Source organism: Pristis pectinata, chromosome 9 (assembly GCF_009764475.1).
Source record: "Pristis pectinata isolate sPriPec2 chromosome 9, sPriPec2.1.pri, whole genome shotgun sequence".
NCBI classification, from domain to species: Eukaryota; Metazoa; Chordata; class Chondrichthyes; order Rhinopristiformes; family Pristidae; genus Pristis; species Pristis pectinata.
In genome coordinates, this window is record NC_067413.1 from 2,856,147 (window position 1) to 2,869,552 (window position 13,406).

Genomic DNA, 13,406 nt, shown 5'->3' on the forward strand with positions numbered 1-13,406 from the left:
TCAGCCTTGTATGAGCGCATACATGTGGATGCTGGGTGTTGCTATGGCTGCTGCCTCCGGGTGTTTGATTCATTAACCTAATTTATCAAACCCCAGATTAACCAATGACAACTGACAGGTGAAGATTATTTAGTAGAAAGCGTCTCCTGGCAGCCTTAAATACGGTTTCTTTTGTTGAACCATTTTGAAGTTAATTTGAAAAACTTTGAAACTTCACAACGTGGTGGACTGAAGGGCCTGTTCCAGTGCTGTACAGTTCTGTGTTGTAATTAAGACCACAGTGCTATGTACGGAATCTCTTTGTGGTCCAAACAGCACATTACTCTGAAAAGGAAAGAAAGAGTTTGACTGTAGCTCATATTTTTACTGGAAAAAAAATTAATTTTCTTAGATTGTTTACTTCTCACCAACTGATATGAATTGCTGTACGTTAGGACTATGTACAGTTTTGTTGAACTGTTTCTCTTATTTTTCTTGAGTTCATCTTGCTGAGAGCAGCGAGTGATTAGGATTTGGTTCATGCTGCTTTACTAGATGTTGAATGCAGAAGTAGTAGTAGTCTATTGATTCAGCACTTGTTGAATATAACACCAGCTGTTACACGAGTTCTAATCAGCAACACCAGACCCATTTAATGAGTATACCGTTAAGCTGCCTAACTTTACCGCTGAAAGTGAGCATATTGGACCTCTAACATACAACTTTCTGGCTGGAGAAAACTGGGTGAGGAGCACTGAGATTTGGACCGGGGTTATTGTTGGAGAGTACTTCTGGATAAGTGGTGGGTTATTGCAAGTTCTTGAAGCAGAGCTGTAATGCAAAATGGTAGTCCCAATCTACTGGTCTCTGTTTGAAAAAATTACTTCATTTCACAATACCTTTAATTAATTCAAACAATAAGCAGGCACTTGTTAGAAGATTCTGAAAGCAGGAACATTTACAGCCGTATATCACGCTAAATATTTTCCAGTAAAAATAAGTTTGCTGGGATACAGAATGTTAGGATCGGGGATGAGGATGTTCGGATACCGAATGTTAGGATAGGGGATGAGGTCTACACGAACATGTCTAAGATAGTAGGTAGCGAAGATAGTAAGAAGGATGGACAGGTAGAAAGTCAGGATAATCTGCTGATCAATAGAAGTACAATAAAATCAATAGCAGATACCAGTCTAAACATACTATATTTAAATGCACGTAGCATCAGGAATAAAGTAGATGACCTAGTGGCACAACTACAGGTTAATAAATATGACATCGTTGCAATCACTGAGTCGTGGCTTCATGATGGATGTGATTGGGAACTGAATGTCAAGGGGTATACAGTATATAGGAAGGATAGGAGGGTAGGCAGAGGGGGAGGTGTGGCCATGATGGTTAGTAGCGATATAAAATCAATAGAAAGGAAGGACATTGGGTCAGAGGAGGTGGAATCCTTATGGGTGGAGCTGAGAAATAGCAAGGGTAAAAGAACAATAATAGCAGTCATATATAGGCCCCCGAACAGCAGTCAGGAAGTGGACCATAAGTTGCAGATTGAGATAGAAAAAGCGTGTCAGAGTGACAATGTGAAGATAATTATGGGGGATTTTAACATGAAGGTGGACTGGGAAATGCAGCAAGGCGGTAGTACTCAGGAGAGTGAGTTTGTGGAATGTCTAAGGGATGTTTTTCTGGAGCAACTTATTGAGGAGCCCACCAGGGGATCGGCTGTTTTGGATTGGTGCTGTGTAGTGAACCCGAGGTGATTAGGGAACTAAAGGTAAAGGAACCACTGGGAACAAGTGATCACAATATGATTGAGTTTAGTTTCAAGTTTGAGAAGGAGAAGCTGATAACTGGTGTATCGATATTTCAGTGGAATAAGGAAAATTACAAAGGTATGAGAGATGAGTTGGCCCAAATTGATTGGAGGAGTAAGTTAGCTGGAGGGACAGCAGAGGAAAAATGGAAGAAATTTCTACAGGAAATAAGGACAATGCAGGACAGATATATTCCAAGAAAAAAGGTTTTGAATGGAAAAAAGGCACAGATGTGGATAACGAGGGAGGTGCAGGATAAAATAAAAGCAAAAGGGGCGGCGTACAAAGTAGCAAAAATTAGTGGGAAAACAGAAGATTGGAACGATTTTAAAAATCTGCAGAGAGAAACTAAGAAGGTCATTAGGAAAGCAAAGATGAGTTACGAAAGGAAGCTGGCGGACAACATTCGGAAGGATTCTAAGAGTTTTTTTAAATACATAAGGAATAAAAGAGAGACACGGGTTGACATAGGACCAATTGATAACGGTGCAGGAGGTATTATAATGGATGATAGTGAGATGGCAAGGGAATTGAATGAATATTTTGCATCGGTCTTCACCGTGGAGGACATAAGCAATGTGCCCGTTAGTCAGGAGTCTCACGAATTGGAGCTGAGTTCAATTGAGATTAATAGGGAGAAGGTGCTTGGAAAACTAAAGGGGCTTAAGGCTGATAAGTCTCCCGGACCGGATGAGGTGCATCCCCGGGTTCTGAAGGAGGTGGCTGTGGAGATAGCGGAGGCATTGGCGATTATTTTTCAGGAATCGATAGATTCTGGCATGGTTCCGGAGGACTGGAGGGTAGCGAATGTAGTTCCGTTGTATAAGAAAGGTGGGAGGCAGCACAAAGGCAATTACAGACCTATTAGTCTGACGTCAGTGGTGGGAAAATTATTGGAGTCTATCCTCAAGGAGGAGGTTACCGAATACCTAGAGGCGCAAGGCAAGATAGGACCTAGTCAACATGGTTTTGTGAAGGGGAGGTCCTGTCTGACCAACCTATTGGAGTTTTTTGAAGAAATCACAGGTAGGGTGGATAAGGGAGAGGCGGTAGACGTTGTGTATTTAGACTTTCAAAAGGCCTTCGATAAGGTGCCTCACAAGAGACTGATTAATAAGATGAGAGGTCATGGAATTATGGGCAGGGTAGCAAAATGGGTGGAGAATTGGCTGGTTGGCAGGAAGCAAAGGGTGGAAATAAAAGGATCTCGTTCTGGTTGGTTACCGGTTACTAGTGGTGTGCCGCAGGGGTCGGTGTTGGGGCCTCTTCTTTTTACCTTGTACATCAATGATTTGGATGATGGAATAAATGGTTGTGTGGCTAAGTTTGCGGATGACATCAAGATAAGTGGAGGAGTAGGGAGCATAGAGGAAATAGAAAGAATGCAGAGGGACCTAGACAGTTTAGGAGAATGGGCAAGGAAATGGCAGATGAGATTCAATGTTGAGAAATGTGCAGTTGTACACTTTGGAAGCAGAAATAAGCAGGTAGATTATTATCTAGAAGGAGAGAAGATTGATAGTGCGGTAGTACAAAGGGACTTGGGGGTACTCATACAAGATACCTTAAAAGTTAACCACCAGGTTGGATCGGTGGTTAAGAAAGCGAATGCTATGTTGGCATTCATCTCGAGAGGTATAGTGTATAAAAGTAAGGAAGTGTTGATGAGGCTCTACGGGGCGCTAGTGAGGCCTCATTTGGAATACTGTGCGCAGTTTTGGGCCCCACATCTTAGGAAGGATGTGCTGACGTTGGAGAGGGTTCAGAGGAGATTTACGAGAATGATTCCAGGAATGAAAGGGCTTAAGTATGATGAGCGTTTGTCGGCTTTTGGACTGTACTCGCTGGAGTACAGAAGGATGAGAGGGGACCTCGTAGCGACATTTAAAATGTTGACAGGTAAGGATAGAGTAGATGTGGCTAGGCTGTTTCCCTTGGTGGGCGTGTCCAGGACCAGAGGGCACAATCTTAGAATTAGAGGGTACAGTTTCAAGACAGAGATGAGGAGAAGTTTCTTTACCCAGAGGGTGGTGAAATTGTGGAACTCCTTGTCACGCACAGCAGTGGAGGCCAGATCAGTGGGGGTATTCAAGGAGGAGATAGACAGATATCTAAATAGTCAGGGTATCAAGGGATATGGGGATAAGGCTGGCAAATGGGATTAGAATAGTTTTTTTTTCTCTTCTTTTTTTCCCACCCCATTTCTTTTTCCCTTTTCCTTGGAGCAGACTCGATGGGCCGAATGGCCTGCTTCTGCTCCCTTATCTTGTGATCTTGTGATCCTTTAATGAAAAACACGATGATGCTGGAGGAACTCAGCAGGCCAGGCAGCATCTGTGGAGAAAAGCAGGTGGTCAACGTTTCAGGTCAGGAACGTTGACCGCCTGCTTTTTCATCTAGATTCCAGCATCTGCAGTCCTTTTTTTTCACTTGTCTCTTCTTAACCCAGAGCTTTGTTCTGGAATTGTGCTTGTGGTTTGAATATACTCTAACATAGTTTGATGCTGTATTGAAAATATTGGAACCAGAGTGTAGGGGACATGGAGTAGGATAAGGTTAGTGGCAGGTCACGTTACTCATTCACAGGGCACTACTTAAAACAATTTATTTAAGACACTGGATCAGACTTTTACAAAGCAATTCAAAACAAGTAATGTGGTGGTAGGATACAGGCCCTTCAGCCCAACTAGTCCATGCCAACCAAGATGCCCATCTAAGCTATTTGCCTGCATTTGAACCATATCCTTCTGAACCTTTCCTATCCATGTAACTGTCCAAATGTGTCTTAAATGTTGTTAATGTACCTGCCTCAACCACTTCCTCTGGCAGCTCGTTCCATATGCTGACCACCCTTCAGGTGAAAAAGTTGCCCCTCAGGTTCCTATTAAATCTCTCCCCTCTCACCCTAACCTATGCCCTCTAGTTCTTGATTCCCAACCCTGGGAAAAAACTGCACATTCACCCTACCTATGTCCCTCATGATTTTATATACCTCTAATATCTGTCCTCATTCTCCTGTGAGTCCTAAACTGCTCAACTTCTCTCTATAACTCGGTCCCCCGAGTCCCAGCAACATCCTGGCAAATCTCCTCTGCACTCTTCCCAGCTTAATGACATCTTTCCTATAGCAGGGTCACCAAATGTGGCCTCACCAACATCTTGTACAAGAAGCAGAGTGTCTGTATAAGGGTGGATGGATGGTTGTTGGTGGTGGTGGAGTGTAGCTGCTTAATATACTCAATGGAACTAAATGGAAAGCTGTTTTGGAGTACCAGCAATAGGCAAAGTGACCTACATTGTTGCTGGATCTCTCAATGGACATCTTCTAATAATTAAAACTGAAGGACCATTCGGTGGAGCACTCCAACAGGCCTCTAGGCAACGTAGCTGGGCACTACAATTTCTTACAGATGTTGTCATATTTAACAACTTGGTGAAACCCATGACAAAGCATGCATCAGTTAAAATATGTTCTTGTTCCATGCAGTAAACTGGTTATGCTATTAAAAGTCCACAATTGCTATTACTTTTCTAGTTAACTTTTCAGTGATTGTCATGACTTGTCCCAAAATTGTATGCCTTTTCTGATCTGTATTTCCCTTTGTAGGAGTTTATGAAACTGTAAATGGAATGCAAGATATGGAATCTATATCAACGCCTTCCCAAAGTGATAGATGTTCGGAAAATGATTTTTCTCCTCCAGCAGCTTACTGCAGTTGCAACCAGGCATCAAAATTATTGGATGTACAAATGTTACATTCGGAAACCCAGCAGGAATCCCTTAACATCATGACTGAAGTTTTTCACAAATTATTTATCCGGCTTGGTGATCTGGAGTTTCGAGTGCAAGATCTGATAAGTCGCCTTGAAGACCTAACTATTACTGTAAATGAAATACATTCAGCCATGAACATCACAACAACAGGTGACTCATTTCATTATAAGACTTCTGATCAACATGAGAATTATTTTCAAAATTAATTATGAAACATAGTTCCATGGTCATATCAATGTTAATCCACTTGAGTTGAAGATCAGGATATTAAAAAAGTTCAATTTTCTGCAATAAAAATGGCTTTCTAATTGAATAATGCTTTATTATATTATCCACTTTCCCTGAAGTTTAGACTTGGTAGTATTTAATTCAGCAGATTGGACCTAGTCCAGAAGAATCCTACTAAAATATAAAAAGATACTTAGTGGAATTGACAACATGAATGTTTCTTGCTAAGGAAATGAAGGACCTGAGGGTCATAGTCTCAGGATAAAGGTGGAGCACATAAGACCAAGTCGCGGAGGAATTACTTCTTGGATTATGAAAGTGGAGTTGAGGCCAAGATCAGATTGGCCATGAGCTTTCTTCATGAGCAGGCTCCTGCTCCCATTTCTTATATTAATTGATTCTAAAGAGATTGGAGTCCTAAAGGGATAATGGGAGAGGTGAGACTGCATTCAGTACTAAATACTTTACTAGATGAATAAATGTATAAATAATCTTGAACTCTTGATCTCCCAATCTATCTCGTCGTAGCCCTTGCACTTTATTTATCTACAGCACTGCACTTTCTCTGTAACTGTAACACTATATTCTGCATTCTGTTTTCTTTCTTTACTACCTCGATGTGGTTATGTACGTCCTGATCTGCCTGGATGACATGCAAACCAAAAGCTTTTCGCTGCATCTTGGTACCTGTGACAATAGTAAACATTTTGCAGGGATTCCTGTAATCTATCCCCTTCACAGGCTCTCCCCACCCACCTCCCATTCTCGGTAGGCTTCTTCAGGTGGGGAACCACCACTGCAAAGTGGAGTGTGGAGGGGAGAGAGATAAATGCAGAGGTAATGGTTCTACTGATGACTAATCAGTTTAATCAGTTCATTTGAATTTTTAAAAAAATTTAAAAATATTAAAAATTTTAATTCCTGTGCATTAGGAAAGTGAAATTGTGACATGCAATGAAGGTAAGATATCTTTATTAGTCACATGTATATCGAAACACACAGTGAAATACATCTTTTGCGTAGAGTGTTCTGGGGGCAGCCCGCAAGTGTCGCCACGCTTCCGGCGCCAACATAGCACGCCCACAACTTCCTAACTCGTACGTCTTTGGAATGTGGGAGGAAACTGGAGCACCCGGAGGAAACCCACGCAGACACGGGGAGAATGTACAAACTCCTTGCAGACAGAGGCTGGAATTGAACCCGGGTCACTGGCGCTGTAATAGCGTTACTGATAACTATTATAAACTGTACCCCTCAAATCCAGTTATTAAGCTGATAAACTAATATCCAGAAACTGGGATGGTTTGGGAATTTTAAATTCAAGTAATTAAAAATAGAGAATCTTTAAAAAATCTGTTATCTGAAATGGTGACTATAATCATGCCCAGACTGTCAGGGAAGGATGGATGTTATCCTTAGCTAGTCTGGTATTTAACTCCTGACACCCCACCACTCTCCCCCCTCCCCCCCCCCCCAATGTGGTTGACTGGTTGACTCTCAGCCATTATAGTCATACAACACAGAAACTGTTCCTTCAGCCCAACTGGTCCATAATGCTTTACAGTGCCAGAGACCCGGGTTCAATTCCGGCCACTGTAAGGAGTTTGTACGTTCTCCCCGTCTCTGGGTGGAAAAAGTTGCCCCTCAGGTGCCTATTAAATGTCACCCCTCACCCTAAACCTGTGCTCTCTCATTCTTGATTCCCCAACCCTGGGAAAAAGACTGTGCGTTCACCCTATCTATGCCCCTTATAGTTAGACACCTCTATAAGATCATCCCTCTCCTATACTCCAATAGATGAAGTCCCAGAGAATCTATTTTGTGAATGACATGATTTGCTTAATGGAGCTGACAATATAATTAGGGCCTCGATGCTAGGGATCCTAGTGTGGGAGAGAATAATAATGTTGGTCTGCTTATCCTTTCAGTAGATTTGGAGGATTTTGCGAAGACAGCATTGGTTGTATCAGCTCAAGGGCATAAGTGGCCTAATTCCCTAGGTTCATGTGAGTGGATCACGGAGCAGGTGTAAGAGGGAAATGAATTCATTTGTGGTGAGTGCTCCATCGTCCCTTCCTGTTGATGGGGTCAGTGGTTTAAGTGAGGTTGACAAAAAGCCATAGAAAATGGGTGGTACTGCTTCCTGCAGTCACCCTGGAGTTCCTGTGCAGTGAAGTCCATTGTGCCGCTCGAGGGACAGAATCCATACTGCACACTGGAGAGCAGTTCTTTGGCCACAAGGAGATGGTTGAGGAGGACAATGGTGACGATTTCCCCTGTGGCTGGCAGCCAGAGAGATCTCTCTGTAGGTAACACAGTTGGACACATCTCTCTTCCTGAAAACAGAGAGACCATTTGGGTCCCCTGGTTGGTGGGAAGGGACGAGATGAATTACGTGATGTTGCATCAAGCCAGAGATAGGTAGGTGGGATTGAAGTCTTTCTAGATGAAACAGCAATTCACATGCATTTCTTCCAGTGCAGTGTACTGCAGGAAGTGTTCACAATGTGGCTTTGTCTGTTTATAAAAATCGAAACAGAATCGGGTGTTTACTTTGAGGAGCCACAAATTTGGCTACCTGCAGAAATTCATCTCCCTCTTACCCCTACTCCCTGATCCACTCGTAAGTTGTAGAGCACCTGCGTTCAGTCCACAGGGACGACCCCGAGCTTGTGGTTGCCTGCCACTTTAATTGTCTATTCCACTCCAACTGTGCCCTGTTGATGGCCTCCTTGTACTGTTACAAGGCTCAACTTGTTTAAGAAACAATACCTAGTCTTCTATCTGGGCAAGGTGCAACCTTCTGGATCAGTAATGAATTCTAACTTTAGGTAACTTGCCTTCTGTCTGTATCAGAACTGGCCATTGCTGATGCAAGTGATCTAGCTATGATCCTGCCGCAGTTTTTCTCTCTCATTAGTACAGTTTGACTCGCTGGGCATAACCCTCAGCTATTAGCAGGACATAACAAAGATAAAGCAGCACAGCCTGCCTCTAACTAACAGTTGGTCTCACCCATAAGATATAGGGGCAGAAATAGGCCATTCAGCCCACCGAGTCTGCTCCACCGTTCAATCATGGCTGATTTTTTTGTTTTACAACCCTGTTCTCCTACCTGCTCCCTTAACCCCCTTACCAATCAAGAACCTATCAGTCTTTGTGTTAAATGCACCCAATGACTTGGCCTCCACAGCACTCTGTGGCAACTAATTCCACACCCTCTGGCTGAAGAAATTCCTCCTCATCTCAGTTTTAAAGGGACGTCCCTTTATTCTGAGGCTGTGCCCTTGGATCGTAGACTCTCCTTTTTATGGAAACATCCTCTCCAGAGCTGCTGTATCCAGGCCTTTCAGTATCTGGTAGGTTTCAGTGATATCCCCTCTCATCCTTCTGAACATCAAGCACAGGCCCAAACACTCATGCTACGTTAAGCCTTTCATTCCCGAGATCATTCTTGTGGACCCTCTCCAGGGCCAGCACATCCTTCCTTGGAAACAGGGCCCAAAATTGATGTCAATATTCCAAGTGCAGCCTGACCAACGCCTTATAAAGACTCAGTGGTACATCCTTGCTTTTATATTCTAGTCATCTTGAAAAGAATGCTAACATTGTATTTGGCTTCTTTACTAAAGAACTCAACCTGCATGTTAACCTTAAGGGAATCCTGAACTCTGACTCCTAAATCCCTTTGCACCTCTGATTTCTGAATTTTCTCCCCATTTAGAAAATAGTTTACACCTTTATTCTTCCTACCAGGTGCATAACCCCAGGCTTCCCTACACTGTAACCTTATCTGGGATATTCCCTTTCTCCTATTCCCCACCACCTCTCCTGCAACTTAAAATAACCTGTTTTCTCTCTCTCTCTCTCCCAGTTCTGAGAAAGGGTCTTGGATCTGAAATGTTAACTTTCTGTCCACAGGTGCTGCCTGACCTACCAGCTGTTTCCTGTATCTTCTGCTTTTATTTAAGATTTCCAGCATCTAAAATTTCTCTAGATTTAGATATCCAAGAGTTTTTTGTAAAGCCTTTATTTAGCAGCAATAACATTTTATATACTTCCATTAAATGACAAAACAGTTGTTAAAAATCCAACAGTGTTGCCCTTCTATTAGTTCTGAGATATAAACTAGATACCTAGAAATACGTTTCCTTGAAATTCAATCCAATACACCGCTAGTGGAAATGTTAACAGTAGACATAAGAGATACAGAGATGGATTCCAAGTCTGTTTTACATTCTTCAGAGTTGAAAATAGAAAAAAAATAGCAAGTGACCTAACAATCCAATCAGGAGTTTAATTGAATCCAGTGTCATCAACTGCAATGCATCACACATGGAAAATGTGCTGAAAGTTTAACACAATGAATTTCACTTATTTCATATTTTTATACAAACTGGGTGATGTGCAACATAGAAGCACACCCATTGTCAGTGCCAATAATTGCAGTATTTCACAATCAATCTAACTTACAAAGGCCAGATCAATTGCAAATCTAGAGAGTAGAATTCACTATTGTAGAACGGGAGTGTTTTGTCCAATTGGTTAACAGTGCACGAACTGGTCATACTTTAATTATAAACATTGCAGTTTCAATGTACTCAACCTTAGTTTTTGAAATTTCAGATTTCAGGAACATACTCTGATGTACTGTACAAATAATTACAGAATTCTCTTTACACATTTAGCAATACAGCTTTTCAAACTAGGGTCGCAAAGCTTGTCATGGCTTTGAAACTCCTGAATAAAACACTACATGACAAGTCAAATTCAAAACAAACACACATTAAATAAACAAAAAAAAACTGGAAATGCAATGTTATGATTTACCAATGACTCGATCATAAGCTGGAGCACATTGCACTAAGGTAAAAATATCCTTCCACACACACACTTCTGGAGTGAGAGGTCCATTAGTGAGAGACTGAACAAGTGTTCAAGTTACTAAGTCCACTGAAATATATCAATTTAATGGGTGGCTTATGCAGATCTTATCAATCTAAATGGGGGAATATACTGTTTACAAAACAGTTCCGATAGAGGTTGCTACTTTATAATTACAGTCTTTATCTATCTCCATAACAGATCTGAACAAAAGCATTATTCAGTCCAACTTGCATGTTGTTGAAATACTGTAACATTTTGATGTGATTTTAGAATGATTGAGTCAAACTAGCATGATTGAGTAATAACAGCAAAGATACCATAAGATAATCTGTCTTAAAGTTCACAGGCCAGTTATGTTCCCACATTGCCTTACATGAAACCTGCCAGAGGTAGCTCAAAAGTTTTATGCCTAGGCATTTATAGGTTTCAATAATTGTGCAACAGCTGGAGAAGACAGCAACAAGTTTATCACTGCGATGTTCTCAGTATGAGACTTCTAGTGTACATACTTGGCAGTACTTAAAAACTTGCAAAGAACTTTTGTATTGGAAGAAATAAAACAGAATTAAATTTGCATTGGTTGAGGTTGTACTGTTTTAAAAATATCTGTGCTGAAGCTTGCACCACAGCAGTAGAGATGCTGACAGAATCAAACTCCTGTGTTAATAAATATCACAGCAATGTGAATAATTCCTGTCCCAGTATCCTCCCGAGTACAGCCAGTCTGAGGCACCGACGTACGGATTGGGCCCTTGATGGAACCACCTGTTAACAAATTGCATTACAGAACATGAAAACCACAAAAAAACTGCAAATGCAGAAATTTAAAATAAAAACAGAATCAGAAAATGTTGGAAACACTCGGTAGAGCGAGGCAGCTTGTGTACAAAGAGAAACACAGTTAATGTTTCAAGTATTTAAGGCAGAGATTGGTTAGGGGGTTAAGGGGAGGAGGCGGGAGAATGGGGTTGAAAAAAATCAGCCTTGATTGAATGCTGGAGCAGACTCAATGGGCTGAATGGCCTAATTCTGCTCCTGTATCTTACAGCCCTTTATCTAAACGGGTTAAGACTGGCGAAGAGCTCTTTCTTAGCTCTGACAAAGGGTCTTACTCCAAAAATTGACTCTGCTCGTCTTTCCACAGATGCTGCCTGACCTGCTGAGTTCCCAGCATTTTCTCTTTGCTTTTATTGCATTAAAGAATGCCTCTTACTCCTGTGCAACTGATGTTACCTGTGGAGGGGGAGCTGCAGCTCAAACCATACATTTCATGCACCGAGAACATTTCTATTTTTGCTCATTCAAATCCAGTTTACACTCATCACTTTACAATTCACAGATATGCATACCTTTTGAAGCTTACACCACTTTGAAGAATGCAGTATATAAAGAGTATATCCTTGGAGCAGGAGTGCTCAACGTGAGGGTTAATGGCCAAATGTCATCTTTAATTTGCCCTACCCGGCTCATTAAGACACTTCAGCTTGTCAGCCAACATGCAGAACAATTTACTGGTTGAGGCACAGGTGAATGGAAAATACACAATTAGGGGATTTACACCAATTAAGGTTGAGTAAGTCTGCTTCCTTTTTACAGGATCTACTACAGCGCAGTTAAGAAAACGGGTAAGAGATGGTATGAGATGTGGAACTATTTTATTTCTGATGGAGTTCAACTGTTGTATATGGTCAGTTCCTGTGCTGTGTGTCTGTGGACAGTCTCCCGTTCCACATGGTAAAGGGTTATCTCACATTTGGCATGAAGCTGAGTAGTTTCATATTTTGCTGGTAGATGACCTGGTTTTTTATGTCTGTGTATCAGTGGGATGACAATATGTGCAATTGTGCATTCTTGCATTTGGTAAGTGTGGATGATTTCACACTGTATGCACACTACCACCACTGATGGACCTGAAGTCCACACCACCAGGTCCAAGAACAGTGACTTCCCTTCAACCATTTGGTTCTCGAACCAACCGGCACAACCCTAAACACTACCTCAGTACAGCAGCACTATGACCACTTTACACTGCAATGAACTGTTTATTTTGTTCTAATTGTGCTCTTTCTTGTAAAAATTGTGTATAATTTATGTTTAATTTATGTTTTTCTTGTAAATGTTGTGTTCTGATGCTCTGTGCCTGTGATGCTGCTGCAAGTAAGTTTTTCATTGCACCTGTGCACACATGGACTTGTGCATCTGACAATAAACTCAACTTTTGATGGACCTGAAATTAATCCAGTACAAACTCCTGTCAAATGGTAATAATACATCTGTTACATGCCTAACAAGATATGCTGCATTCTTCAAGCATGTACTTGTGATATCACTGCTTGACAAACAACAAAAGTAAAATTTATTAATTGAAGCCGGATAATAAATCCATTCCAATTGTGCCTTAAAGAATGCATCACAGACAAACAACTCATAATCTAGGCATGCCAGTCTCTCAGATCCTGGAAATGGGCTACAACATACTGTTAGAGAAAATGTACCAAGACAAACATACTCACTGCCAACTTAAATGTAGTTATGTAATGGCTTCAATAAAATCACATCCAAGAGAAGGCAGCTAGTATTCAAGTAGTTGCAATACTGGATTCTCAATTTGAGTGTTTGTATTTCAAGGCCATATAAATGTCCAAACTGTGTACAGGTTTGGTCACCCTGTTATAGGAGAGACGTGGTTAAACTGGACAGAGCGCAGAGAAGAT

The 13,406-nt window shown here is 41.5% G+C and overlaps 2 protein-coding genes across 22 annotated transcripts in view; one reads left to right on the top strand and one right to left on the bottom strand.

Moving 5' to 3' along the window:
• The window catches only part of LOC127574553 (calcium-binding tyrosine phosphorylation-regulated protein-like), a 28,875-nt gene extending 21,623 nt beyond the window's left edge, over positions 1–7,252 (top strand). For all 13 annotated transcript variants that reach the window (XR_007956920.1, XM_052023632.1, XM_052023641.1 and 10 more), the window contains one exon: positions 5,410–7,252. Coding sequence is in view for 12 of the 13 variants with exons in the window: in XM_052023632.1 (XP_051879592.1) it covers positions 5,410–5,783 (374 nt within the window). In the remaining variant the exon portion in view is untranslated. The remainder of the gene's footprint in view (positions 1–5,409) is intronic.
• A 94-nt stretch (positions 7,253–7,346) lies between these two features.
• The window catches only part of LOC127574547 (oxysterol-binding protein-related protein 1-like), a 212,593-nt gene continuing 206,533 nt past the window's right edge, over positions 7,347–13,406 (bottom strand). For 7 of the 9 annotated variants that reach the window (XM_052023612.1, XM_052023613.1, XM_052023614.1 and 4 more), the window contains one exon: positions 7,347–11,457. In XM_052023612.1, coding sequence (XP_051879572.1) covers positions 11,355–11,457 — 103 coding nt within the window. In that variant the 3' untranslated portion in view covers positions 7,347–11,354. The remainder of the gene's footprint in view (positions 11,458–13,406) is intronic. The other 2 variants (XM_052023611.1, XM_052023616.1) reach the window with 1 other exon arrangement.